General features: G+C 51.2%; 1 protein-coding gene across 5 annotated transcripts in view; it reads left to right on the top strand.

The window, feature by feature from the left end:
* Window positions 1-26386, top strand: part of TMEM201 (transmembrane protein 201) — a 46189-nt gene that overhangs the window by 4245 nt on the left and 15558 nt on the right. For 3 of the 5 annotated variants that reach the window (XM_027843817.1, XM_027843819.1, XM_027843821.1), the window contains exons 2-6: window positions 7036-7156; window positions 8763-8957; window positions 14186-14362; window positions 15819-16186; window positions 18698-18901. In XM_027843817.1, coding sequence (XP_027699618.1) covers window positions 7036-7156; window positions 8763-8957; window positions 14186-14362; window positions 15819-16186; window positions 18698-18901 — 1065 coding nt within the window. Of the gene's footprint in view, window positions 1-850; window positions 930-7035; window positions 7157-8762; window positions 8958-14185; window positions 14363-15818; window positions 16187-18697; window positions 18902-26386 lie in introns of those variants that run through there. The other 2 variants (XM_027843818.1, XM_027843820.1) reach the window with 2 other exon arrangements.

Here is a 26386-nt window from a genome sequence, read left to right as displayed (position 1 = left end):
GTAGGTGCTGTCAGAGGCAGCTGTTAGCACCATGGACAGTTCCAGGGCCCTCGAGTCAAGACCTGAGTTCAAATTTGGCCTCAGATAGTTACTAGCTGCGTGAACCTGGACAAGTCACTTAACCTCTATTTGCCTAAGTTTCCTCAGCTATAATATGGGGATAATTACAACATTTACCTCCCAGCGTTGGTGTGGGAATGAGATAATAGTTATAAATCACTTAGTACAGTGCCTGGCACATAATGGGTGCTGTCTAAATGCTTATTCCCTTCCCTTTTCCCTATTATGATCATTACTATGCATTTGGGGAAACTGAGGTACACAGAGCTGAGGTGATTCCACTAATAGGTGTCTGAGGCCACATTTGAACTCCGGTCTTCCTAACTCCAGACTTGGTGCTCTCTGCAGTTTCCAGTCTTAGAGAGTTGTATGAGGCCCAGAGATGATTAGAGTCACAGCTAGCTTGGGTCTTGAGTCTTCAAGCTACATCTTCCCTGTGTCCAGGACAAGTCTGTGTCTCCACTATACTAACCCACCTCACCTCTGACGTGTGTGTGTGTGTGTGTGTGTGTGCACACATGTACAGATACACCTATGTGACCAGAAAGCACAAAGCGTTCTCGCCGGCTGTAGCGCACCCCTGATGCGTGGTAGAAGCGTGAGCTGCCGTCCGACTCCACTCCCCCCATCGTGTTCTCGTAGGGTGGATTTTCTTTTGAGCCAAGTGTAAGACATGACGTTGCTTCTTCATTAGTTGCATTTTATTAGATTCGACAGCGTTCTGATCTGTTAAGATCTTTTGGATCCTGATTCAGTCACCTGGTGTTGGCCTTGCCCGTGAGCTCTGTGCCATTGGCAGATTTGATGAGCGAGACATCTAGGCCTCCATCCAAGTCGTTGATAAAAAGGAGCAGAGACCTTGGACTCTGGTGAGCAGTGCCCAGGGAACGGGAGGGTAGGGTCAGACCCAGGACTGAGCTTGGGGCTCAGAACTCACCCCCCAATGACAGACTTGACGTTGCGGCAAATTTGAGAAGGGGGAGGGAATGTCCCTGGCCTTGTGCTGCCAAGATCCTGGAGGGCGTTTTCCTGTTCCCCCTTGGGGCCCGTTGATCAGGTCCACGATGGCATTTGTCTGGCCTGTTGCTGAGCGGTCCTGTCCAGGCTACGAGCCCATAGATCTGAAGGCATGAAAGGATCTTAGAAGGCATCTGGTCCAAGCTGCCTATCTCACAGAGGGGAAAACTGAGGCTCAGGTTCTGGCCAAGGTCATGCTGGTGGAGTCAGGGCCTCTCGCCCCAAATCCAGTTTTCTTTCCAAGGACACAAACAGGGGCTGGGCTTGACCATAGGATAGCCCATTTCCTCTTCTTCCTTAAATGACTTCGTTTTTCATGGCCCTGGAAGACTAGACTTAGTGGTTAGAGACCCAATAGAAAACAGAATTTGTTTTCATTGGACCTGGGTAGATTTTCATTCACTCTAATGGCACTTAGATGGGGCAGTGGTTAGAGAGCGCTCTACTTGGAGTCAGGAAGACTGTGTTTAAATGCTGCCTCAGATACCAGCCCCGTGACCCTGGGTGAGTCACTTCTCATCAGCCTTTGTTTCCTCATCTAGGAAATGGGGGTAACAGTGCCTCCGCAACAGGATCAGATAACATGACACACATAAAGGGGTTTCTGACTTGAGTGATCTGTCAATGCTGTGATGCTGCTGCCGACATTGAGGCCTGCGCCCTCCCAGGGAGAGGCTCCCTGGGGTCTGGGGAGTGGGCCAGCCCGCCCTTTCCAAAGGAGGAAGCAAAGGCAGAGTTGCTTAGATGATGGGGTGGGGAGTGCCAGGTGGGATTTGGGGGCTGGGGTTGGAGAATGTAATGGCATTTTATCATCCCGCCCTCCACCCTTTGTGGCTCTGGTTTCCTGAGGGACCTTTGACAGCCTGGCAAGGAGGGGTGCTCAGGAGCAGGTGTTTTTGGCCTCTAGGCCACAGCCCTTCCCCCCGACCCCAACCCCAGGCTTGACCTTTTAGGGCAGGTTTGTTCTTTGGAAAGCCTGTGCAAGGTAGGAGGGCCCTGTGGGGTGGAAGGCAGAAAGAACATTGCTTTTTGTCTCATCCCGCGGCTCATGAAATGAGCCTGCACCCCGGTGCTGACGAGTGTGGCAGGAGCCTTAGGTCCCTGGCAGGGAGAAAGCTGGCTGCTGTGTTGCTGTGTTAAAATAATAATAAAGAACGTGAATTATTGGACTCTAAGCAGCAGAGACCAGGCCAGGGTGTTAGACTGGCCAGGGCCTCATCAGCAGAAGTCCCTTTCTGTTGTTCCAGAGTGAGGGAGAGACTAAGCCCTTGATAATACATTTTTTATTTTAAAGTGAGAGGGCTGAATTGAATGACTACCCCTAGACCTTGGAGGTGCTGGGTTTCCCTTCTCAGAGTGATGTTTTTAAATGCATAAAGTAAAATACAAAAGGTTACAGAAGGAACCAAAAACAAGTTTGTGGGCCCCGGATTCAGAGCCTTTGCTCAGAACCTCTGATCCTGTGTAGGAGATGTCTCCACCAGGCCTGAAGTTCCCGGAGGCTGGCTCTTATCTCACCTTGGAAGAAGCCCCAAGGGCATGTGCTGGGGCCAAAGGTTTAGAGCTGGTGGACGCTGTCACTTCCCAGATGGGCCACCAACATTCGGGGTCCTTGGGAGATTCCTGGGTGCAGAGGGCGTCTGGCAGAGAGGCCTGTACCTTCTTGCCTGGAAGTGCCCTCTAGGGAATCAGAAAGGGCTGGTGTTAAAAATGGAATCCACCTGTCTCCTAGGAATTCCTGGAGCAGGTTGGGGACTCCTTCCCTTCCCTTGTTCACAGCCAGCCTCTGCATCATTTTGTGAAATTTGGAGGTGAGGAGCAGAAGCTCAGGGCTTGGACACCCCACAGTACCAGATAGGCTGTGCCTGCAGAATTAATGGGGAGCCTGTGTTGGACAGAGACCTGGCTGGATTTCTCAGAGCAAGGAGAGCTCCAGCCCCAGGATTGTCTGCTCATGAATCATCCTCAGCTCTTGGGAGAGGTCTCCTGGCTCTTCTGTCCTCTCTTGTATTTGTTCACGAGCCGGTCAGATTTGGGTTTTTGCTGGCAGGTGAAAGGGAGGGGGTGGGCACGTAGAGGTGCTTCTGGAATAGGGAAGAGACAGCTGTGGAATGCACCAGCCTGTGCAGTGGTTAAAAAGAGGTGTCCTTGGGGTGGGGAGGACAAAGGATACGTGGGAGGCAGTCAACGGCTGAGCACCTCCTCTGCCTGGAGGCCTGTGCCAGGTGCTTGGAGCTGTGGGAGAAACACCAGACCCTTGGAAAAGCTGAGATTTGTATCTGTCTTCAGGGAATTTATAATCTAATTAGAGATTTAGGTTTCATACCCACAAAGACAACGGTAGAGAAAATGGTGATAACTGAGTAAAGGAAGTGCGTCCTCACTGATGTCCACACTGCCCGATGATCATCCAGAAGGGGGGTGAAGAGCGTTTATAGAGGGTCTGCCGAGTTCCAGGTACTGTGCTGAGTGCGTATCAAATATAATGTCATTGGATCCTCCCAACACCCCTGGGAAGGAGGTGCTGTCAGGCAGCAGGGGAGCCACAGTATACAGAGCACTGGTCTTGGAGTTGGGAAGCTCTGAGTTCACATTTGGGCTCAGACTGGCTGTGTGACCCTGGGTAAGTCACTTCACCTCTGCTTTAGTTTGCTCATCTGCAAAATGGGGATAATAATAGCACCTGCTTAGGTACCCATTACCTGCTAGTCCTTGTGATGGATGCTGGTGATACAGAGCAAAGTCCCTGCCTCTCCAGGAGTTTACCTTCCCCCTGTCCGGATAGGAGGATGCCCAGTTTCCCTCAAGGCCCTGCTCTGGCACCGTCTTGTGCTGGAGGTACCGCCCAGGTCTCTCTCCCCTCCCCGAATTATTTTGTATTTGCTTTTTCCATATTGTAAATGTTTTGTTCTCAACTTAAACCCCCAATAAAACGAGCATTTCCATCCATATGGTGGGACGGGACAAAAAAGGATAGATGGTACATGAAATGATAATGCTCGCAGGTTCAGTTTGCTTTTCTGCTGAAGTGTGACCTTCAAAGCTGTCCTGCCTGTCTGTGATTCCTTCTCACCTTCCTTCATTCTTTGTAGGTATTTGTTATGTTCTTATCGATGTGTTGGTTGTTTCTCCCTAGTAGATGGGGAGCTCTCTGAGAGCAGGGACTATTTCATTTGGGTTTTGTAGACGATATAAAGCCTGCCTCTCTAAGCAAATGGAATTGGATTATGGGCTGAAGGCTTTGAGATGAAGTGAATTAGAGGCAGAAAGACTGGGGTTCAAGTCCCATCTCTGACCCACAGTATCTGGACCTCAGGAAGCTCTGTAAGATTAAAAACTTCGGAGCAGGTCCTGATTTGCATTGTAAAGGGAGTTTCCTGGAGTTTTTCTAAACCAATGAAAAACCAAGTCTGTGTGCACCCCCCTGCCAAAAAAAACCCAACCTGTAGAAAGAGGAATTGGCGGGAGAAGATGCTGATATTTAGAAGTGTGGGTTGTCTTTGGCAGAATCCAGCAATACCCCATCTCTGCCTGATTCTGGGACTCCTGACCCACAAGGATCAGTCAGTCAGAATTTATTGGTGTTCTGTCATTTTCAGTTGTGTCCAACTCTTCGTGACCCCATTTGGGGTTTTCTTGGCAAAGATACTAGGTGGTTTGCCATTTCCTTCTCCAGCTCATTTTACAAATGAGGAAACTGAGGCAAACAGGCTTAAATGTATGGTCATACAACTAGTAAGTGTCTAAGGCTGGATTTGAACTCAGGAGGATGAGTCTTCTTGACCCCAGGCCAGATATTCTCTTTGCTTGCCCCCTAGCTGCCCTCAGTGTCTCCCCATTTAGAGTGCTTAAAATGTATTCTACATTGCATAGTAGATAAGAGAACTGGACATGAAGTCAGGTCTTCCTGAGTTCAAATCTTACTTCAGGTGTACCAGCTATGCATATGTATGGCCAAGTTATTTCATATCTCCGGGCCTCAGTTTCCTTATCTGCAGAATGGCCTCAAAGGTCATCTCTTCAGTCTCAAAATCTGATCCTATGAGAGCTGGCCAAGTATGTCCCTCTTGTCCTCTTTCCCCAAATAAGCAGCTAGATAGAACAGTGAGTGGGTAGAGCTCTGGGCATGGAGTCAAGAAGATCTGAGTTCAAATTTGACCTCAGACTGGTTTTGTGACTGTGGGCAAGTCACTTCACCTCTGCCTGCCTCAGTTTGCTCATCTGAAAATAGGAATGATACATTCATAGCACTGAGCTCCCAGGATTGTTCTGAGGATCACATGAGAGACTATTTATAAAAAGCACGGGCACAGAGTAGAGTTCCTGGGTGCAGAGGGCGTCTGGCAGAGAGGCCTGTACCTTCTTGCCTGGAAGTGCCCTCTAGGGAATCAGAAAGGGCTGGTGTTAAAAATGGAATCCACCTGTCTCCTAGGAATTCCTGGAGCAGGTTGGGGACTCCTTCCCTTCCCTTGTTCACAGCCTCCACAGTCTGAGGTCAAATTTGAACTCAGATCTTCTTGACTCCATGCCCAGAGCTCTACCCACTCACTGTTCTATCTAGCTGCTTATTTGGGGAAAGAGGACAAGAGGGACATCTCTAAATCTCTACATAAATGCTTATTCCTTCTACCTCCAAGGCCATGCTGCTGACTGCCATTTTTCCTCCAAGCTTTAGCCGTGCAGCAGATGGCAAATGGACTTTGGCCTCCTCCAGTTGCAGCTCGGAGACCAGGGCACCCATTGTCTGCCAGGAGTATTGGGCCAATTTGTCTTCTGCCCACCTAGCGGCAAGAAACCAGACCTGACCCTGGGGTCATTTATTAAGCACCCACTATGTGCCAGGCACCCAGCATAGACCAGTATTCACACAGAACTCCCCCTTGCGGCAGAGGGTTGGAGGGAGAGGAGCCAGTCCCAGAATTCCTTGTGCAAAATTGATGTAAAGAATGATTGTATTATTTTTAGGCTTCCAGAGCTGAGAATGTGTCCGTCCAGTTGCCCTTCCTTCTGGCCCCAGTTGAGCCCACCAGCATTGAGGCTGAGCAGCTGGTGTCGCCCTAGCACAGATCCCCCAGTGTCTGGGTTTGGGATTATCTGGTGGTCACCCACCTGTCACACACGCGTGCATGACAAGGGGACTGACCAATGGGTAGTGAAGCAGTGGGAGGCCTTGCTGTCAGGTTAGGACAGCTGTCCAGCAGCCTTGGGCTGGACTCTTGTATTTATTTCACTTGTTTTTTGCACCAAGCAGTGCTGTTTCCTTCAGCCCACAGCGTTAGGAAAACTCCCCCAGGCTGTGCTTCCAAAGCGTGGGGAGGTGGCCGGGCCCCCTCCCTGCGGCGGGTCTTGTGCAGGACTCAGTGAGCATGTCTGAGCAGCCAGACCCAGGCTTCTGGAGGCTCCAGGGTGTCATGAGGATCTGGCAGAGTTTAGGGATCAGAAGAGGGTGAGTCTTCCCTTTGCATTTCCTCCAGTCTCCCTCGGTGCTCTCCTGGGCCTGCAGCCTGGGCCCCAGACCATCTCGGTCGGGAAGTGGCCGAGCCACTTGTTGGGAAAGAGCTGCTAGAGAGGCCCCTCTCCTCCTCCAGGGAGGCCTCTTCCTTCATTCTGGAGCCGTGTCCCAGGAGCTGTTACCTGGCCACCTGCCTTCAAGCTCCCCCCGTTTTTCCTCCCTGAAATGTTCTTACATCTGAACAAGGACATCATCGTATCATTGGTGGAGAGCTCTCTCTGACAGAAGAGGAAGCCGAGGCCCAGAGAGATGAAGCAGCGTGTCCAGGTGGTCAGCTTCAGAGCCAGAATGCAAACTTAGGTCCTCGAACTCCAAATTCTGCACTCTTAGACCTGGGCTGATGGGTTTGCCCCCATTCTATAGGTCGGGAAAACTGAGGTTCAGAGAAGTTGCTCCCTGGGTATTGCTTGCTCCACCACTGATTACTCTCTCTTTTTTGTGTTTAGGAAAAAGCCGACACACACAACTGTTAACTGCTGGTTCTGTAATCAGGACACCGTGGTGCCCTACGGGAACCGGAACTGCTGGGACTGCCCCAACTGTGAACAGTACAATGGCTTCCAGGAGGTAGGGCTGGGGAGCGAGGCCCTCGGGGAGCAGAATCTCTGTCCACTGCAGCTCCAGGGGGGAGGGTAGGACTCTGCTTACCGCATGCGGATTGCGTCTGTGATTAGAACCTAAGCTTCCTGAGGACAGGGACGGCCCTCAGCACAGCCCGGCACACAGCAGACGCTTCATGAATGCTAGATGAGTGGTTGATTGCTGTCTCCCAGTTAATGGAGTCAGATCCTTGGATGGGTATTGCTTCCTGTGGGAGGTAGGGCCCTTAATTCTCGTCTCCACCTCCTGCCACCAGCACCCCAGCCTCCGCTCTCTTGGGATGAGTGTGATTGCCCTGCCTGCTCTCTCCCACAACAGATGGCTGGCTTGGAATCTGCAGGAATAAAGTTGGCGCCTGCCTCCTCCCAACTGAGGGATGTTCTCTCATTTCCATTCCTTCCTCCTCTGTTGACCGCCTCCCCAGTATCTCTCGCATCTGTCCCCTCTTCTTTGCCCCCACCCAGATTCAGGCCGCTATCACCTCTCACCTGGCCAGACTCCCATTCCATGCATCCCAGGGATGCCAGAACCGTGTCCCTCCCGTGCTCAAAGATATTCAGTGGCTCCCTATTGCCTTTCAGATAAAAGGCTTCACCATCTGGTTTCAAAAACACATTCCTGCTGCCTTGAGCCTCATCCTCCCTTTCTGTGCCATTTCCTGTGCCTAGTGCCTTCCTGAGGAAGGGTCCCAAAGTCAGTCATTTCCACATTTACTGCACTTCCACCTACTGCAGTCCCTCCTTTCATTGCTCATTTCAGGGGCCACCTCACCCAAGACACCTCAGTTTCTCCTCCCCCCACACACCCCTGAAAATGATCTCCCTCTGTCTCTGGCTTGCTGTCTCTCTGCCTCTGTCTCCATCTTTCTCTGTCTCTCTTTCTGCCTCCCCCTCCCTTTATTTACTGTGCCTCCCTGTCCCATCTTGCCCTTCGCCTCATCAGCATTTGCCTGCACCCCTGTCTTTTGCCCACCTGTCTCAGAACATAAGCCCCTGGAGGGTGCTGAGCCTTGTACCTTTGCACGTGGGTTGGGCCGGGCAGATGAGGCCTCTCCCTTTGCTCAGGTGGGTTTGGGCCCCAGGTCCACTTCTTCTCTCTTCTTCCATCCCACTCTGCTCTCTGTGCGTACACTGGCCCCCAGCTGTTCCTCAGACCCAACCCTCTCTTCATCTCCTGTCTCCACACTTTTGCCCTGGCTGTTTGCCTGTAAACCCGATGTGTCCCCCTCACCCGTGTTTCAGAATGGCCAATCTTCGAGAGGCCTGGCTCTCGTGTCCCCAGCTGCGAGCACCCCCAGTGACACATCCTTTCTTGGGAGGTGGAGTGGATCCTTTGCGGGCTTTGGACTCACTTTCTTCATCTGTGAGATGAGGAGATTGGATGAGATGCCCCTGTGGTTCCCTGTGGCTCAGGTCCTCTCCAGTTGTCATGCGTGTCCTTACCGGGTTCTGCCTTGTGTCCCCCTGTAGATGATAAGCTCTTTGGGAACAGGACAGGACCGGACCCTGCCGAGGGCAGGGGAAGGAGATGCGCTGCCACCCTTGACTGTGTCTCGTCTCCCCTTCCCCCACAGAACGGTGACTACAACAAGCCCATCCCTGCCCAGTACCTGGAGCACCTGAACCATGTGGTGACCAGTGCCGCGCCCTTCTGTGACAGCCCCCAGCCCCAGCAATGGGTCAGCAGCCAGGTCCTGCTGTGTAAGAAATGTAACAACCATCAGACGACCAAGATCAAGCAGCTGGCATCCTTCGCCCCCCGGGAGGAGGTGAGATGGAGCCGCCAGCTGGGTGGGGCTGGCTCTTTGGCATGCCATTCTCTCTAGCCCCTGGACAAAGGTTTTTTTATTGGTCAAGGTGAGCTGGTCGCAGCCCTTTCATCCCCAGTTCCTGGACTCTTCCCTCTTGCCTTCTCCACATGCCTGTCTTAGATTGCAGTGGGTTCACCAGAGGCTGCTGGTGGCTGGGCCTGGAGGCAGGAAGACGAGTTCAAATCCAGCCTTGGACACTTCCTGGAACTCTGAGCAAGTCAATTTAACCCCTGCTTACCTCAAATTTCCTCATCTGTAAAATGGGGTTAACAACAGCCCCTACCTCCCAGAATTGTTGTGAGGATCAGAGGAGATACTTATGAAACTGGCACACAGTAGGCCCTGTATAAATGCTTCCTCCTTTCCCATCCCCATCCCTCTCTCTGTACTCTGACAATAGTGGAGAAAGTGCTGGCTTTGGAGTCAGGATCTGCATTCACACACCCTGTATGTTAACCTCTCTGGCCTTAGTTTCTCCATCTGTAAAATGACGACATTCATTAGATGCCTCTGAGGTCTCTCGGGGCCCCAAATCGATCATCTTAGGGCCTTTCTGGGCCGAGCAGCAGGTCTCCCCTGCCTTGCCTGCCCCGACATGACTGGCTGTGCTATTTCTGCATCGGCCTCCCCTCCCTCCCCACATCCTGCAGGTAACTGGTTCGTACCAGCATCAGGCTGCTGCTGGGAGCAGGGTGCCATGGTAACCAGGCAGGCACTCACCCGAGGCCCTCCTCCCTCCCAGACACAAAGTGGCTTTTGTTTCAGAGCTGGGGGTTGGGGGGAGTGGGAGCTTCAGGTTCCAAGGCCAGTGAGCCCCTGTGACTGGGGAAGGCTCAGGATCTGTGCTCCCCTGGAGCCTGCCCCCAGTAGGGCCTGGGAAAGGGTGCAGCCTTCTGGCCTGGCCAGTCCTGAATTGTTTGTCACACCCCCCGCCCAGGCCCGTGGGGGACGTAGCCTTGTGATTCCAGGGAAAGGGAGGAGGGAGCAGACAGAGGTTTGGCCTCCCAGGCCTGGCCGGTGCCAGAAAGGTGCCGGAAAGGAGCAGGGCAGGGCTGCCTGCTTTTGTTTGTGTGTCCCCAGCCCCCAGCACAGTGCCCAACACAGCAGGGGCTTAGCCAGTGCTCCTTGGCTGATGGATGACTCTGGGAGGAGGGCCACCTTGTGGCCAGGAGAGGGAGCCCAGAGTGTGGCCAAGGGGTTTTCTAGGAACCAAGTAAGGACAACTGTGACTGCAACTAGAGTAACTGGCATTTGCAGAGTACTTTCAGACTTGGCAAACCAGGCATCAGAGCTGTGATTATCCCCATTTTACAGATGAGGAGACTAAAGTTCAGAGGTCGAGTCTCTTGCTCACGCTCATACAGTTAATAGGGTCAGAGGCAGAATTTGAACCCAGGCCATCTCAGCTCCGAGGCCAACACTAAAAGAGAAAAACATGGGTGCTTCATGGGTGCCCAGCTAAATTCCACCTCCTCCAGGAAGCCTTTGCCAGGTCCCTTAATCCCAGGGCCTTTTCGTGTTGATGATTTCCAGTCCGCCCCATCTGTAGCTTGTCTGTAGTTTGCATACGGTCACCCCATTGGACTGGGAGCTCCTTCAGAGCAGGGGCTGTCTTTGGCCTTTCTTTGCATCCCAGGTCTTAGGACAGGACCTGGCACGTGGTAGGTGCTTAATAAATATTGATTGACTGACTGACGGAGCCGTCTTGACCAATAACCAGTCAGCTCCTTGTACTATGCGCTTCCTTATTCCTTCCTGCTTCTCCCTACCACTGCTTCAGGGGTCAGAGGAGCCACTCACTTGGCTATCTCCATCAGACTTGGAGGACCACAGAATCTGAAGGCTGGAGGGAAGGCCAGAGGCCCTCTGGTCCAACCTGTGCCAGAATCCCCGCTCCATCATTTCCAACATTCAGTCAGTCTTCAAACATTTATTAAACGCCTACTATGTGTGCCAGGTGCTTAATGTGATCGCTGGGCATACAGAGAAAGGCAGAAGACAATGCCCGCCCTCAGGGAGCTCACGTAACGGAGGGAGACAACACGTCGACCAGTAAACAGCTGTCTCCTGCTTGCTTGAAGACATCATTGAATTGTAGAGCTGGCAGGCACCGTCCAGTCCAGCTTATATGGCAGGAAGCAGTCCCCGCCATACTGCGCCCAGCCAGTGTTTGTCCAGCCACGTCTTGCTGGTGCCTGAGGAGGGGAGCCCGCCAGCTCCCCAGGCTGCCCAGTGCCCTCTTGCATAGTGCTAACCATCTCTTCCACCTCCTAGTTTGTGCTCTGTGGCTAGGAGGAATGCAAAGCCTGGGCAGAGAAATAGAAAGGAAGCTGGATTTATTGTCAGAGGACCTGAGCTTGAATCCAGCTCTGCCGCTCGCTGGCTGTGTGATCCTGGGCCAGTCACCTAACTTCTGTGCACCTCAGTTTCTTCATCTGTAAAATGAGGAAGTTGGCCTAGATGTCCTGAGGTCCTTTCCAGCTTTAAATCGAGGGTCCTGAGTCGAATCCCTCATACCCGACAGCCCATCAGATGCTTGCTGACAGCTGCCTTGTGCCCCTGAGGCTTTTCTCCTTCAGGCTGAACATTCCTGTTTCCTCCAGCCAGTCCTCACCTGGGAATCCTTGCTTGGTTTGCACCTGGGAGTTGCCCTCAGCCAGCATTTACCCAGGGCTGCCCGCTGCTCGTGCGCAGCAGCCATCCCTAGGCCGAAACCCTGGAACTCTAGACTGGAGTGTGGCACTAGCAGGGGGGAGGCTCCCAGGGAGATGGAGCTGTGCCACGCGTCTCTGTGGCAGGAGAGATTGCTGAGCCTGGGGAAGGGGGGGAGGAAGAACTGATGCTCAAAGCTCTCCGCACCCCGGTGAGGTACATGGGATGGGCCAAGCCACCACAGGGGCCCTAACGGGCCCAGCCAGGCTGGCCCTCCTGAGAGCTGCCGATGACGTCTCTGAGGAGGGAGAGGGAAGGACAGACCAGAGATGAGAGTGGTAGAGGTCATTGAGCGGAGGATGGAAAGCCACCCATGTCGGGGGAGGCGATTGACTGATGCCTTTAAGCCCTTCCCTGAGCAGGGGCAAAAGTGGCTCCCTGTGTCTCAGTGTCCTCTGAGGTAGGACAGACGTCCCGTGTGTGAGGCTCCCTCCTGCAGGCCTGTAGCCACCCTCATCCTTTCTTCTGAGACTGAGCTGTTTGTTCATGGCACCATCACTTAGGCACAACCTTTTTAAGCCATGTGGGGGCAAGGGAGACAATGATAAAGCCACTTGGGAGGAGCTGCAAGCCCCCGCGGGGTGTCTTGTGGCTCGTCCAGAGACGTTATGCCAGCTAGGGGATGCAGCAGATGGAGTGGGGGAGTCAAGAAGACCTGTGTTCGAATCCTGCCTCTCACATCCATCTAGCTGTGTAGCCTGGGGCAGGTTAGTTAACCTTCCTCAGTCTCAGAGGTCTCACCTGTGAAATGAAAATAGTAGCACCTGCCTTACAGGGTTGTTGGGAGGAATCACATGAGATAACGTTGATAAAGCGCTTGGCTAACCTTTACGCACTATATATGTAACATCACCATCATCATCATTAAAGGCTTCTCAAGCCCGTGTCACATGAGGATCAGTGGAAGTCACTGGGGCTAGAGAAGAGAAGAAAAGAAATTGGGGGCATGAAGAACGGCCTAGCTGTCTCATGAAGGGACTTGGCCTTGTTGGGAACAGTGGGTGGAAGTTACAGAGAGGCAGACATTGACTTGATGTCAGCAGCAGCTCACCAGTCAGGGCTGGCCTGTCCTCCCTGCAGACCTTCCCCGGGATGGCTGCGGGGGTCCCTGGGGCAAGGACATTGCAGGTCGATACTATCTAGCATTTTAAGGAAAGCACCATTTACTGTGAGGCTTCCTGGTGTTTTTAACAGGAATGTGTGTCGTGTTTTGTCCAAGCCTTTTCTGTATCTATTGAAAGAATCATGATTTTTGTTGGTTTGTTATTAAGATGGTGAGTTATTCTTATTTCTTAATATTAAACCAATCTCACATTCCTGTTATAAATCCAGCCTGGTCATAGTGTATAATCTTTGGGACAAGTTGCTGTAATCTCCTGGCTAATCTTTCCTTTAACGTTTTTGCATCCGTATTCATTAATGAAATTGGTCTATAGTTTTTTTCTCTGTTTTGACTCTATTTGGGTCAGGTATCAAGGCTATATTGTGTCGAAGAAGGAATTTGGTAGGACTCCTTATTTTCCTAAAGTTTCTTTAGTATTGGAATTAATTGTTCTTTAAATGCTTGGTAGAATTCATTTGGAAATCCATTTGATCCTGGGGGTTTTTTCTTTTGGAGTTCACTTATGACTCATTCAGTGTCTTTTTCTAAGATCAGGTTATTTAAATATTCTCTTTACTGTTATATTAATGTGAGTAATTTATATTTTTGTAAATATTCATTCACTTCATTTAGATTGTCAGTTTTATTGGCATATAATTGGACAAAATAGCTTCTAATGATGGCTTTTATTTCTTCTTTATTGGTTGTGAATTCACCATTTTCATTTTTGATACTGGTCATTTGGTTTTCTTATTTTTCAAAATCAAATTAGCTAATGACTTGTCCATTTTACATATATATATATATATATATATATATATACATATATACACATATATATTTTTTTTTTCCAAAAAAAATCAGCTCCTCAGTTTTGCAAGAACATCATTAAAAAGCGTGCATATTCAAGTATGGACTGACCTAGGTGGATCATTGAGTTTTGGCCTGCAAGGATCATCAAAGGCTGTCACGTCCATCCAACTCCTTCATTTTACAGATTGAGAAAGCCAAGGCCCAGGGAGGTCAGGTGAATTGACCAAAGTCACGTAAGCAGTCAGCATCAGAAGTAGTATTTGAACGCAGGTCCGCTGATATCAGAGCTAGGGCTTTTTCCACTATGCCACGAGAGCCCTTGAGGTCCCTCCCAGGTTTGAGAGTTTGCAGTTGGACCCTCCAGGGCAACATCTGGGACGAAGCACGACAGCCTGAGTGCACCTGAGCTCTCTGCCTTCCTCTCTTCTCTCCCTTCCTCTCCTTCCGTATTCCTTCCTCCAGCTTGCTCTCCTCTCCTCCCCATAGAGTGCCAGTAGGCAGAGTGTGGCGCGCCACCTCAGTGTTTCCCTCCCCAATCCAAAGCCTCTGTTCTCAACAGGGTAAATATGATGAGGAGATTGAAGTCTACAGACACCATCTGGAGCAGATGTACAAGCTGTGCCGGCCCTGCCAGGCAGCTGTGGAGTACTACATCAAACACCAGAACCGGCAGCTGCGGGCTCTGCTGCTCAGCCACCAGTTTAGGCGGCGCGAGACAGACAAGACCTACGTGCAGGTAGAGGAGGAAGGGCTCCGGGCGCTCGACAGCCGCTCGAGTGCTGCTGGTGCCCCACTTCACTCATAAGGGGGTCATTCAAGAGGGGTTTCCCCATAGCAGCATTAATAATGACGGTTGGGTTCCCACACTAGCCCGCTGAGACCTGTGTCACCCATGACGTTGTTTTTCAGTCATTTCAGTCCTGTCTGATGATGTGACCCCATCGGGGTTGTCTTGGCAAAGATCCTGGAGTGGTTTGCCAGGTCCTTCTCCAGTTCACCGAGGAGACAGGGAGGGTGAAGTGGCTTGCCCAGGGTCACACAGCTAACAAGTGTCTGAGGCTGGATTTGAACTCAGGATTTGCACTGACTCGAGGCCTGGTGCGCTCTGCACAATAGCGCCCCCTATCTGTTCCATCCTATAATGTAGTGGTGTCGAAGTCAAAGACAAACAGCGGCTACGAAACCATGCTGAGGGTCCCTGTGAGGATGGACTTAGAAAAGGGGAATGAGCCTTTGTGTGGCGGCGGCTGCGTGCCTGGCACTGTGTTGAGCGCTGTACAGATATTCTTTTATTTGATCCTCATAATAATGCTGTGAGAGAGGTACTGTTATTCCCATTTTACTGTTGAAGAAACTGAGGCAAACAAACATTAAACATTTCCCCATGATGTTTTAATCTTGTTGGAGTGTGGGCCTAGTGGTTGACACCTCTGCTGTAATGTACCCAATGCATTCCCATTTTTTGTGTAGGAAAACTGAGGTGTGAGGAGGTCATACATCTCACACAAGCATGTGTAGCTGATTTAGTACAGACTGCTTAGATTTCAGAAGTTTTGAATAAAGGATGAGTAAAATCCCATTGCCAAAGCTCCAAAGGGCAGGGGCTGGAGTTGGGAAACGCTACAGGGTGAGCTTATGAAGCCACAAAAAGACATTTCTGAGTAGGAAGGCTTAGTGGGACAGAGTACTGATTTTGCAGTTGGGACCAGGGTTCAGATCCTAGCCACTTAACTACCCTTATGACCTTAAGCAAGTCTCTTCCCTTCTTTGGGCCTCAGTTTCCCCATCTGTAGAATGAGGGGGTTGGCCTCTAAAATCTCTTCCAGTTCAGATTTTGTGAGTAGGAGCTAAGTCTCTTCTTGATAAACCCCTTTTTCTCTCCCTCCCCCTCCTCCCTATTTGCTAGCTAGAGTGTGATCAGGTAGAGTTATAGAAGCTAACCCTGCAGGCCCTGCCCCCTGGAGAGTCACGCCTCCCACAGACAGAGGGAGAGAATGGGAGTTCACTGTGTGAATCATGCCCCTCTAGGAGAGCCCTGAGACTCCTGGGTGCTATGTGGGCCTCCTGCCCTCCCCCTCCTCCACATCTTCTGGACCTGGGCCCCCCAGTGAGCTCTTGGAAGTTGTGCCCTAGACTCTGGCCCCCAGACACGGTGCGTGAGTCCTCAGTTCTTTTCCTTTTCTCTTCCTTAGAGCTTCTGTTCTTCACCAGTGACTGCTCCAGCCCAGGTCATCCTCCTTCGCTTCCTGGCCTTCCTGATCTGCAGCTTCCTGCTTGTCACTGCCCTGTCCGGCTCTGGCCATCCCTTCTCCCCAGCTGCCTCCTGGACCCCTGCTCTGCTGGCGGGGGGAAACGTCTCTTCCCCGGGGACCTCGGCCTCATCCAACACCACTGCTGATGCGGGGGCCCTGGGCTGGCAGCAGCTGCTCCACCTGCTTCCCGAGCATGTGTTGGAGAAGCTTTGTGAGGCCTGGGACTTGGGCCAGAGCCACCAGGTGGTGGTGGTGGCGTTGGGCCTCCTCGCCTGCCTTCTGGCCATGCTGCTGGCTGGACGCATCAGGTGGGTGCCAGGGCCTCTGGGAAGGAAGGTAGGGGGGTTTGCTGTGGCTCATAGGGAACATAGAATTAAGTTATCATCTTGCCTAACTTCAGGGCTTGGCATCAGGAAAACTTGGGTTAACATCTCGCTTCTGACACTCACCGTAGTAACCTCACACAGTGTAGCCGATGGGCTTGATATTCAGCTAGTCACCTGTACCTCCCTTTTCTCTCTTTGAGCTGGCTCACTTACCTAAATCAGCCCTCATGTTGTCTGAGTTTTTTTCCCCAGAGAGGGCCCTACAATGGCCATGGCTCCAAAGGTAAAACTAAAACTCTCTCAGAATCTGAGGTGTGTGGAAGGGCTAACTCATGCTAACTGGTGGTGTAGCTTCTGAGCCCCCACTGGTGTGCTTCCCATTTATAAGAAACCTGTCACCATGACACCATTGGCTCTTTTTTTTGAACACTCTTAATACCATTAATTCTTAAACATAAAACATTTACTTGATGATAAAGCAAGAGCAATAATAATCAGAACATTTACTTAAGAGAAGGAATAATCAAAATAGAGAAATTTACTCATAGACCTGGATCACAGCCTTCCACCAAGGCACGCAGTATCCATGGAGATAGTGGACACACAGAGAAACCTAACAAGGGAGAAAATGAGTAGGGAAGCCCATGTGCCTGAAGCAGTTGGTGACTAGAAGGCCGGTTTTAATGTCCAGGATACCTAGAGTCTGCTACATTCATCACCTTCCATGTTACTCCCAGACCACTAAACAATGATAAACTCTGCCACCCATGGCAAGATGATGAGGTGTTACTCTCTTTCAGGGGCAGACAGTCCCCCCCAAAATCAGAGAACTGACAAGGACCTCAGCTCTTTTGGGGGGCCCTAAGGAGTTTCTCCTCCTTTCCCCAATCAGCTCTTCGAGTAGCAGGGAATTCACCTTCATCCAGTTGGCTCTCAGAGAAAGCAGGCTTCTTCTCATTAGGAAATGCAGCAAAGACTCTGTCTCCTCCAATCAGAGAGGGAAGTTGGGAGCAGTACAAATATATGCAAATTAAATACAAGGTCGTTTGGGAGGGGGAGGAGAGACTTGGTGAGGAGGAAGTACACCCCAGGCCTGTGGGATGGCCAAGACACCAGCGTGTCAGAAGAGAAAAGACCAGATGGGCTGCATCATCGGGGGAGGGAGGAGGAGGGGAGGCGGTCATTGAAGACAGAGGGAGCTTCTCACGTCTCCCTTCGGTGCTAACGTAGCATAGTCCCACCTTTTCGTCAGGCATGATCCCAGCAGCCCCAGGTCCTAGGAACTCTTTGAGGATTCCCTGTGTAATCTCATAGTCCCCAGATAGTTATTTGGTTTACAGTGTCTCCGTTATCACCTTTAAAGCTCTGGAAGTAAATGAGCTGATGGACTACAATGCCCTGCGGCCATTATTACCTGAGGCCTACCCTTGAAACAGTCAACAGGCATTTATTAAGCACCTGCTGTGTGCCAGAGCAGCTAGGTGGCCCAGTAGATAGAGTGTCGGGCCTGGAATCAGGAAGACTTGAGATCCAATCTGGCCTCAGACGCTTACTAGCTCTGTGATTCTGCACAAGTCACTTCATCTCTGCCTCAGTTTCCTCATCTGAAAAATGAGCTGGAGAAGGAAATGGCAAATCAGTGTCTCTGCCAAGAAAATCCCAAATAGGGTTACAGAGAATCAGATAGACATGACTGAAACAACTGAACAACAGCTGTGTGCCAGGCACTGTGCAAAGTGCCGAGGAGACAGAGAAAGGCAAGAGACAGTCCCTGCCCTCGAGGAGCTCCCAGTCTAATGGGGGAGATTAAAAACAGCTCTGAGCACCATTTATCAGGTCCTCAGAACCCCACTTGTGTCTCAGGCCTTTTATCCAGAGAGGTCATCGGGTCAGGTTAATTTTTAATCTGCTCTTCTTTAACAGAGGTCCTTTTTCTGCCCATCTGCAAAGGTAGGACCTTAGATAGGGTCTTCAACTGGGAGCTGAAAGAGACTCCGGAGACCAGCTAGTTCAGCCCCCCACATTAAACAGGCGGGGAGGCTGAGGCCAAGAGAGGTTACGTGACTTGTGCTGAGGTAGAGCAGACCCTGCTTCTGAGCCCAACTCCTCTGGGAGCAGCCAAGGAGGAAAGCTCACTGTGTCTGATACACAGGAGATGCTTAATAAGTGCTTTATTGATCAGATGAATGAGAAGAGCCACAGGGGTGCAGGGAAAGGGCTGCGGGTTAGGGAGTAAGGAGACAGAAGGCCTTCTCCTGGCTTCCTTCCTCCCTCTGGGACCCTGGGCAAGTGACTTCACTCCCTAGGCCTCGGGATTTCCTCAGGAGAAATGTCCTCTGGGGTCCCTTCTGGCTCTATTGTATGGTCTACCAATAAAGAGGAAGTAGAAGAGGGTCTGAGAACTGTAGAGTGGGGGGTAGGGAGTCTGTGAACCCCTGGTGGATGGTGAGGGGGCCCATGGTGACTCACCCTGGCCCATTCCCAATCCCACAGACTCCGGAGGATCGACGCCTTTTCCTCCTTCCTGTGGTTTCTGGTCCTGGGGCTGCACCTGGTGGAACGCTACTTAGAGATGGACCCCCCCAGCTGGCTCGACACGCTCAAGTTCAGCGCCACATCCCTGTGCTGCCTGGTGGGCCTCACTGCAGCTGTGGCTACACGGAAAGCAACGGGCCAGCGGAGATACCGGCCCCGAAGGTCAGAGCTCCAGCAGTGACAGACTTGGGGGGAGGGGCTGTGGTTTTAAACAACAGACCGCAAAGCTTGGCATCCTCCACCTGATGGGTGCTTCTGTCTCTTTCTCCTTTCCTCCCCTCTGCACCCACACATCTCCTTCTAGTAGAGACAGTCAGGACTCTTCCTGTTCTCCCATTGTTAGCTCTCCGCACAGATATGAGTCCCTTCAGGACAAAGGCCCAGTTTGCCTGCCTCGCTCCTCCCTCTCAGAGCCCGTCAGTGACCCTCCTGCCACCCAGGCCCACTCGTCATGCTGCAGTGCCCACCACAGAGCTACTCTCTCCCTTGCAGGAGGGTTCTGTATGGATACTATTCTTGGTGGGGCACCCTCACCTTCTGAACTTGAACCTGGCGTCCTGGTCCCGAAACCAGTGGAAGTTTTTGTTGTTGCCTTTATTCTCCCCAGTAACCTTCCTGTCCTTGTTTTTGGGGCATGTGGATAGGTAAGAAGGCAGACCTTTCTCCTGTTTCTTCCTTTCTCTCGTTAAAGGATGGGAGTTGCGGGGCTCCTCTGCCTCCCGGCATGACCTAACCTCCCTCTTCTGTTGCTTCTCAGCCTTCCCTGGGGAGGAAAGGTGTGGGGTTTGAGGTCAGGAGTCAAGGCTCCAGGACGTCCTAACTGTCCTGAGTGTTTAGAACCTTCCCATTTGTATCGTCATCTGCCCTGGCCTTTTCCCACTCCTCCAGTGCCTAGAACACTGTCATTATTTCAGTGGTGAAGAAATCCCCAGGCTGGGAATCTGGAGACTGGAGTCCCTGCTCTGCCACTAACGGTGTAACCTTGGGAAAGTCACTTCTCCATCTCTGGGCCTTCTTTCCCTTGCCTATGAAAAGACAGGGTTGGACACAGTGATTTCTAAAGGCGTTTCTGGCTTTTGAGATTCTATGTTCTAACTCTATTCTAAGTGTCCTTCAAGCCCTAATATCCTGTGACTCAGTGTGACTGCCAGAGGCAGTCAGTCATTAAACATTTATTAAGTGCCTGCTGTGTGCCAGGTACTGTGCTAAGCGCTGGAGATACAAAAAGAGCCAAAAGACAGCCCCTGCCCTTAAGAGCTCATGAGCTAGTAGGGGGCTTGACCTTGGAAACACCCACCCACCCCTTCAACGATTCTTCCTCTTTGTTAGCTGCTCTGGCCCAGCAGGGACTCCGGGATGGACCCCCTTTGAGCTCACTGGCCAGTTCCTCTCAGCCCCTACAAGGTTGGCAGTGATGGAGTGTGAAGTGGGAGAGCCTGGGTACAAATCCCAGCACTGCTTCTCACTGGCTGTATGCCATCAGACAAATCTCTTAAGCTTTCTGGGCCTTGGCCGCCTCCACTGTGGAGTAGATGACCTCCTAAGTTCCCTTGCAGATCTGAATCCCAGGATCCCAGTGGAGCAGGGCAGGGCAGTTGGTACCATCCGCCCTTCACCCCTCTGTGGGTCCATGCTGGATGGGTCCTGACTTCTGTCTCCCCAGGCCCCTGAGAAGAACAGGAGGAAGGCCAAATGCCATCTTTGGCATCTTCCTGTAGTCAGAAAATTAAAGCCTGACTGGGGTGGGTAGGTCAGAAACTAAGCAGACCGTCTCGTCGAGGGGAGACCAACAATTGGGATCTTCCCCTGAGTTTGTCAGCCCCCAGGGTCCCCAGGCCACTTGTTTGGCCCCATTCCTGCCTGTGAAACCTCACTCTGTAAAGTCCATCTTGTCATTGGCATCTTCTTTCTGGGGAAGGTCTCTTTGGTTGCTTTCTTGCTCCTGGGAGATGATGATCTTTGACCACTAGCAGAAGCGCTCATTTTAGCAGCCAGACCCAGGTCACCTGGTACTTGGGAACACATCTGCCCCAGCACACACTCAAGTGGCCTGCTAATCCCCAGCTGGCTGAGTGGGTGAGTGAATGGATAAATGAAGGAATGATTGAAAAAGCTTTTATTAAGTGCTTACTCTGTGCCTGGAGCTGAAGATTCAGATGGAAAAAAGCCAGCCTCCCCACTGGAGCACACACCACCTCCAGAGGGTTCTGCTGCCACGGGGATGGGAAAGCCTGGGCACCTTTCTGGGAGGGATTCCTTTTGTCTCGGATCCCCGAGACCTAACTAGATTCCTGGTGCACAGTGAGTGCTTAAACACACGCTCCCACCGTCTTTGAAAAGGATTCTTATCCCTGTTCTGGCAGAGCCTTCTCCGTGATCATTCCCTTCTCCATTCCACCCCAGGGTTGCTGCTCTTTAGGCCTTCTGCTGGGGAATTCTGCTGATTGTACAATCAAAGGCCTCGTTTTGTACCATTCGTCCCCCATTTCTTATGATTCCGTGTCTCCAGATTTGCCAGCAGGGGATACTATTAGGCTTTCACAACATGTCATTGTTTTTTTTCCTCAGACTTCTCTCCTTTTCCCTGGGATATATCCTAAAAGTCACCTCCTTATTAACCCCTGGCATACTTGAGGACAGAATTATTACCCTGGTGTGTTAGCCCCCCATTCTACAAATTCCCTGGGGATTGATTTGGAGGCCTCTATTCGGGCCTGACTTCTAAAGGCTCACCATCCCTGGCCCTACAACTTAGCTTATAAGAAACCAGGAGGAGGATCAGTGAGACCTTTCTCTTCCTGCCTTAGCCCCATCACAGTTTGTTTAGCATTTTCCACCCAGAGAATGGTCTTCTATCATTTCTGTACAACTCCGCAGGCATCTGACCTGCCCTTGGGGAAGATTAGGTGCAACGCGATGGGTAGAAGTGGTGGGCAGAGCCTCTGTAGCTGTCGACAAGGCCCCTCATTGTCAGGGTCTCTCCCAGGTGGTCATGCCACTGTCCTCCTCCATCCTTCCTCCCTCTGTTGTGATGCATCTCACCATCAATGCCTACTGGCCAACGGACAACGTGTCCCTGGCCACCATCACCAGCACGCTGCCTCACTCTTCTCTCTGCCCTGGCTCTTTTTATCTGGAGTTCTCCAAGTCTTGTCCAGAGACAAGTGAGTTTGGGTTTGTTCAGGTGTGTCAGCCATTCTTTTGGGTGCCATCCCCATCTACCACCTTCAGTATACCCAGTATACCTTGGTTCTCCCTTGGCATTTGGGGCTTTTTCTGGGGTCTTACCAAGCCTGACTTCAACAGGAGTTGACTCTGTGTGGGTGTTGGCAGCTAAGAGTGGGGGCCTTGTAAAAAGAACAGCAGATTTAGTCAGGAGACCTGAGCTCTAGTCCTGGATTCTCCTCTGGGTCTTGGTTTCCTTAATTAAAGGAGTGCGTTGGACTAGATATTCTCCGAGGGCCCTGCTGGCTCCGGTCTTTTGTGGTCTAAAGACCCTCCCTGCTTTGACCTTCTCCATTCTATTTTTTTAATTGATAATTTTGTTTTTTCTATCACTTTTTTTTCCTATCTGACCTTTGTTTTTACCTTATCTCTAATAACAAAGAATGTATTCCCTACCTTTGGGCCCCCACCTGTACAGAGAAGGGCAGGTGATACATTCTCATGTCTCTTATTTGGGGCCAAGCTTTGACCTGTATTTTCAGGGTCCTCCTGGTCCTGAATTTCTATGTATGCCTGAAACCCCTTTTTCCAGGCTAACCCTGGTCCCCTAAAGCTATCACCATTTCTCACCTGTCTCTCAATTTATGAAAGAATTGTTCTCTAACTTAAATAAGCTGTGTGGGGAAGCCAGAGGCAACTCTTATGGGGAGGTTGAAAAGGAGCATAATGTGGAACACTAGAGGAAGGGTTTACAGAAAAAAAGAAAACCATGGACTCTGCCATAATTCTGTATGACCTTGGATGAGTCACTTAACCACTAACTGACCCTCCCCCCTACTGACCTCACAGGGTTGTGAGGACCACGGGGGACCTCACATAGATGAAAATGCTTTGAGAAGTGTCACCAAATGGCCAGGAAGCCTGTTTTGTTAGCCTGTGCCCTTTGGGTGCTCAGTGGGAGAGAATTGACTGAAGGGCCCCCCAAGGAGATCCTCTGTCTGGTGGTTTGAGGCTCTGTGCTCCCAGGTTGACTGGCATCTGTGACGCTGGCAGGGCCCAACCTCAGTGGTGACCGTCACTGGATAGACTGGCCTGAGAGACCCCTTCCAGCACTCAGCACAGTGCTGGGCACACAGTAGGTGCCTGATAGATGGTGATTGATTGGCTGGTAGATAAGGGAGGCTGTGTGTGCTGCTCTTTGGGAAAATTGGGCAGGAGAGCCCCATCCTGGTGTGGGGGCCTTGCTGCGCACAGGTGAAGGTCAGACATAGAGGATCAGTAAATTGGGTCATTGCTTCCCTACGCTCCTGAGCCCTCGACCAAGTTTCATAAACTTACATCTTTGCAGGAGCACAGAGGGCGCTGTGGGTCTGGTGATTGGCACCCGCAGGTGGCAGGCAGCTCTTGCATGATTTTGTGCTCCATGTTCCAGACTGATGGGTGGGTTGTTGGGGAACAGGGCCCATAGACAGCCCTTGTGGTGGGATGGGGGTCACCAGGTATGGGGGAAGGGTACAAAGGCCCTCTGTGTCATCCGAAGATTGGAGCTGACAGGAGTTTGGTTCCTGGTTCATTCTTTCTAAGGGCTCACAGGAATGGAAGCCCATCACCCCTCTGTCCTCCCCAGGCCCACCCAAAACCCACAGGACAAGGCCTGCTGCCAGCCTCTCTCTAGCTGCGCTACTGTGGCATTAGTCACGAGGTAAAAACCCAGCCCAGGATGAAAGTGACCTCCCTAAGGCCTTCCAGCTTGGGCCTTTTGGGTTACAAGTGCACCCTCCTTGCCACCCTGTGCCCCACTGAGTTTCTCTGAACGCCTTTTCTAGCCTAACCTCCATGTCCTCTTTACTCCTTTACCATTGTTTTTTATCTGACTTGTGAAATCGTGAAAAGTTTATTTGAGGGGGAGTTTGAGAGGCAGCTTAACCTAAGGAAAGGAGCATCAGAGAAAACATTATAGTCTGGGGGGAAAGTAAGTGGCTCTGCGCAGCCACAGGACTGGTCACTGAACCTCTTAGAGAAAGGTCGTGCCCACCTCGTGAGGCGGCGTGGAGCCAGGACTCCTTTGCCAGGAGCACCGAGCACGTGCTGAGAGGAAGGAGGACTCTCAACCCCTTCTTCTTGGCAAGGCCTTCAGGGCTTTCCGTCCCCCCCCCCCCAGACTGGTCCCTGGGATTGCCGTTGTCCTGGCTCTCATTTTAAGTAGTTTTGGGAGTTGGGATAGATCAGCCCAACTGTGAGCCTTCCAAAATCTGAAACAGGTTTCAGTGAGGCCTGGTCCCATGGTGCCAAACTGCGGAAACGTGGAGTACCTTCAGGGGCCAAACAAACGAGATCTTCCTTCCCTTCAGCAGGCTTGGTAGCGAAGCCTAAACACCCCCTCCCTTTTGTTCCCTTAATTTTTATTCCTATCTCTTATTGTCCCTCACCTGGATTTTCCAACACATCCCTTCCTCTCCTCCATCCAGGAATCGGTCCTGTGTGCTAGTTAGAAGCAAGAGCAGCTCAACAAAACTAGCCTGGCCCCAGTCTGGCCATGTCTGCAGTGTTCCTCATCTGTAGTCCCTCACCTCTGCAGAGAAGCAAGGGGAGGGCTCTTCTCAGATCTCTTCTTTGGATCCAAGCTTGGGCCTCTCCCTGCTTGACTGGAGAGTCCTGGTCTAAGAGGCTGCAAGCCTGGGTTGCAATCCTAACTGTGCTTGATAAGTGGCCATTCTACATGCCCTTAATGTCTTTCTGTAAAGTGGGGACCTGAAGAGCTGCCTGCTTCACAGGGATCAGAGCAGAGCAGGCTCTGACGTTAGCTGTCACAGCCAGAGTGCCAAAGCTTCAGACAGGGATGGGCAAATGGGACCCTCTATGTACTGGGTGCATAGAGGAAGGACCCTCTCCCCTGGGTGAGGACTGATGGATCCACTTAGCTTTTCTACTCCCAAACCCTGGTCCTGTCTCTGGGTCAGAGCCTGGGTACGTGATTGTAGCCTTCCAAGGACCAAGAGAGGTGAGCATCAAGTTCCAGAGACGCTCACCATCTTACTGATTTTTAGCAATTGAATTTTCTGTTTCTTCTCTAAACCTGCCATTTTCATGTATACTGAGAGAGTGATACTAATAAGCTTTCTCTGATAGTTAAAGTTAGTTGTGTGTGAGGATTAAGTTATTTATAATAAACAGAAATATGTGCATATGTATCTATATATCATTCTAACAAAGAGTTTCCCCTTCTGATTGGGGGTGGAGCTTGGAAAGGCAATCAGGGATAAGGTGGTTAAGACAGTAATTCCTGGTTTTGGGGGAGTGGTACCATATAGCTGGTATTTCAAATAACATACCTCCTCTGTGTGTGTGTGTGTGTGTGTGTGTGTGTGTGTGTGTGTGTGTGTGTGTGTATAGATGTGTGTGTGAGTGGGGGCTCATTTTGGTAACTTCTGCCCCTCTGCTTCTGAGTTCTGTGTCACATTTATTTATTTTAACGTAAATTAAAGTTAACTTTTTTTATTTTGAGAAATCTGTGATGTAAAGGGAATATCGTTGGGGAGATGTGTCCAGTGGGTGTTGGGGAACCCTAAAGGTGTAGGAAAATGGCTTCTTCCTCTGGGAAGTATTGATTGAAAATCTGGTTTGGGAAGTGCTGGGGCTTCTCCCCAGGGCCAAGGGTATGTGGTGGCTGTCAATGGATCGCACCCAGGGTGCAGGGTGATTGACAAGACACTGAGGACAGGCTGAGAGGGTGGCGCTGTGGGGGGTTAAAAGTGCCCCCCACCCTTTAGCCTGGACATGAAAGGCCCCTCACCCATCCTTGGTTTCTGTCCCAGGGTTTTCTCCATCCCCGGGTCAACCTCTCTACCACCCCTAGTTGACTTCAGCTTGCTCCCCATCGCTCCCCGTCCAGGTATGGGCTTCTCCCCAGGTGGCCCCAGGATGCCAGGATTCTAAAGACCATGTTTCTCCCAGAGTCCTTGTCCTGTGACATCTATCTCTGTGACATTCTCTAAACATCAAATTGTGTAGTAGTCGTAGCCGTAGTCGTCATCGTAGTCATAGTCGAGTACTGCTCGTAGTACTTGTAGTCATTGTAGCAGCAGTAGCAGCATTTTGGTTAATTGTCTGGTGACCCCCGAATTGCTGTATAAACCTAACCTCTGGTGCCAGTTTTCATGTTCACAGCTTTCAAATAAATGCCTCCTGGCCCTTGGTTGTCCAGCGGTTTTGATTCTGGGTGACATATTGTTTTATCCTTTTTAAATTTTAAAGCATTTCCACCTGGAGAGAAGCTTCATTTTGGGCTTGGACTATGATGTACAGTCTCCCACCGGTATCCCTCCAGGTGTCAGGCCTTGGGCCTCAGGCTGGTGGGGCTGGGTGGTCAGCCAGCTTAGGTGGGCTGGCCTTTCCTTCCTGTCCCACCTCTCACTGGGCCTTCTCAATAAACTTTCCCCTCAATCTCTCACGTGTCTGACTACTCCATTTCTCCTCTCTTCT

This window comes from Vombatus ursinus, unplaced genomic scaffold (genome assembly GCF_900497805.2).
Source record: "Vombatus ursinus unplaced genomic scaffold, bare-nosed wombat genome assembly UNPS02014932.1, whole genome shotgun sequence".
Taxonomy (NCBI): Eukaryota; Metazoa; Chordata; class Mammalia; order Diprotodontia; family Vombatidae; genus Vombatus; species Vombatus ursinus.
The sequence above is the reverse complement of the archived record's forward strand: the minus strand, read 5'-3'. Positions and strand labels throughout refer to the sequence as shown.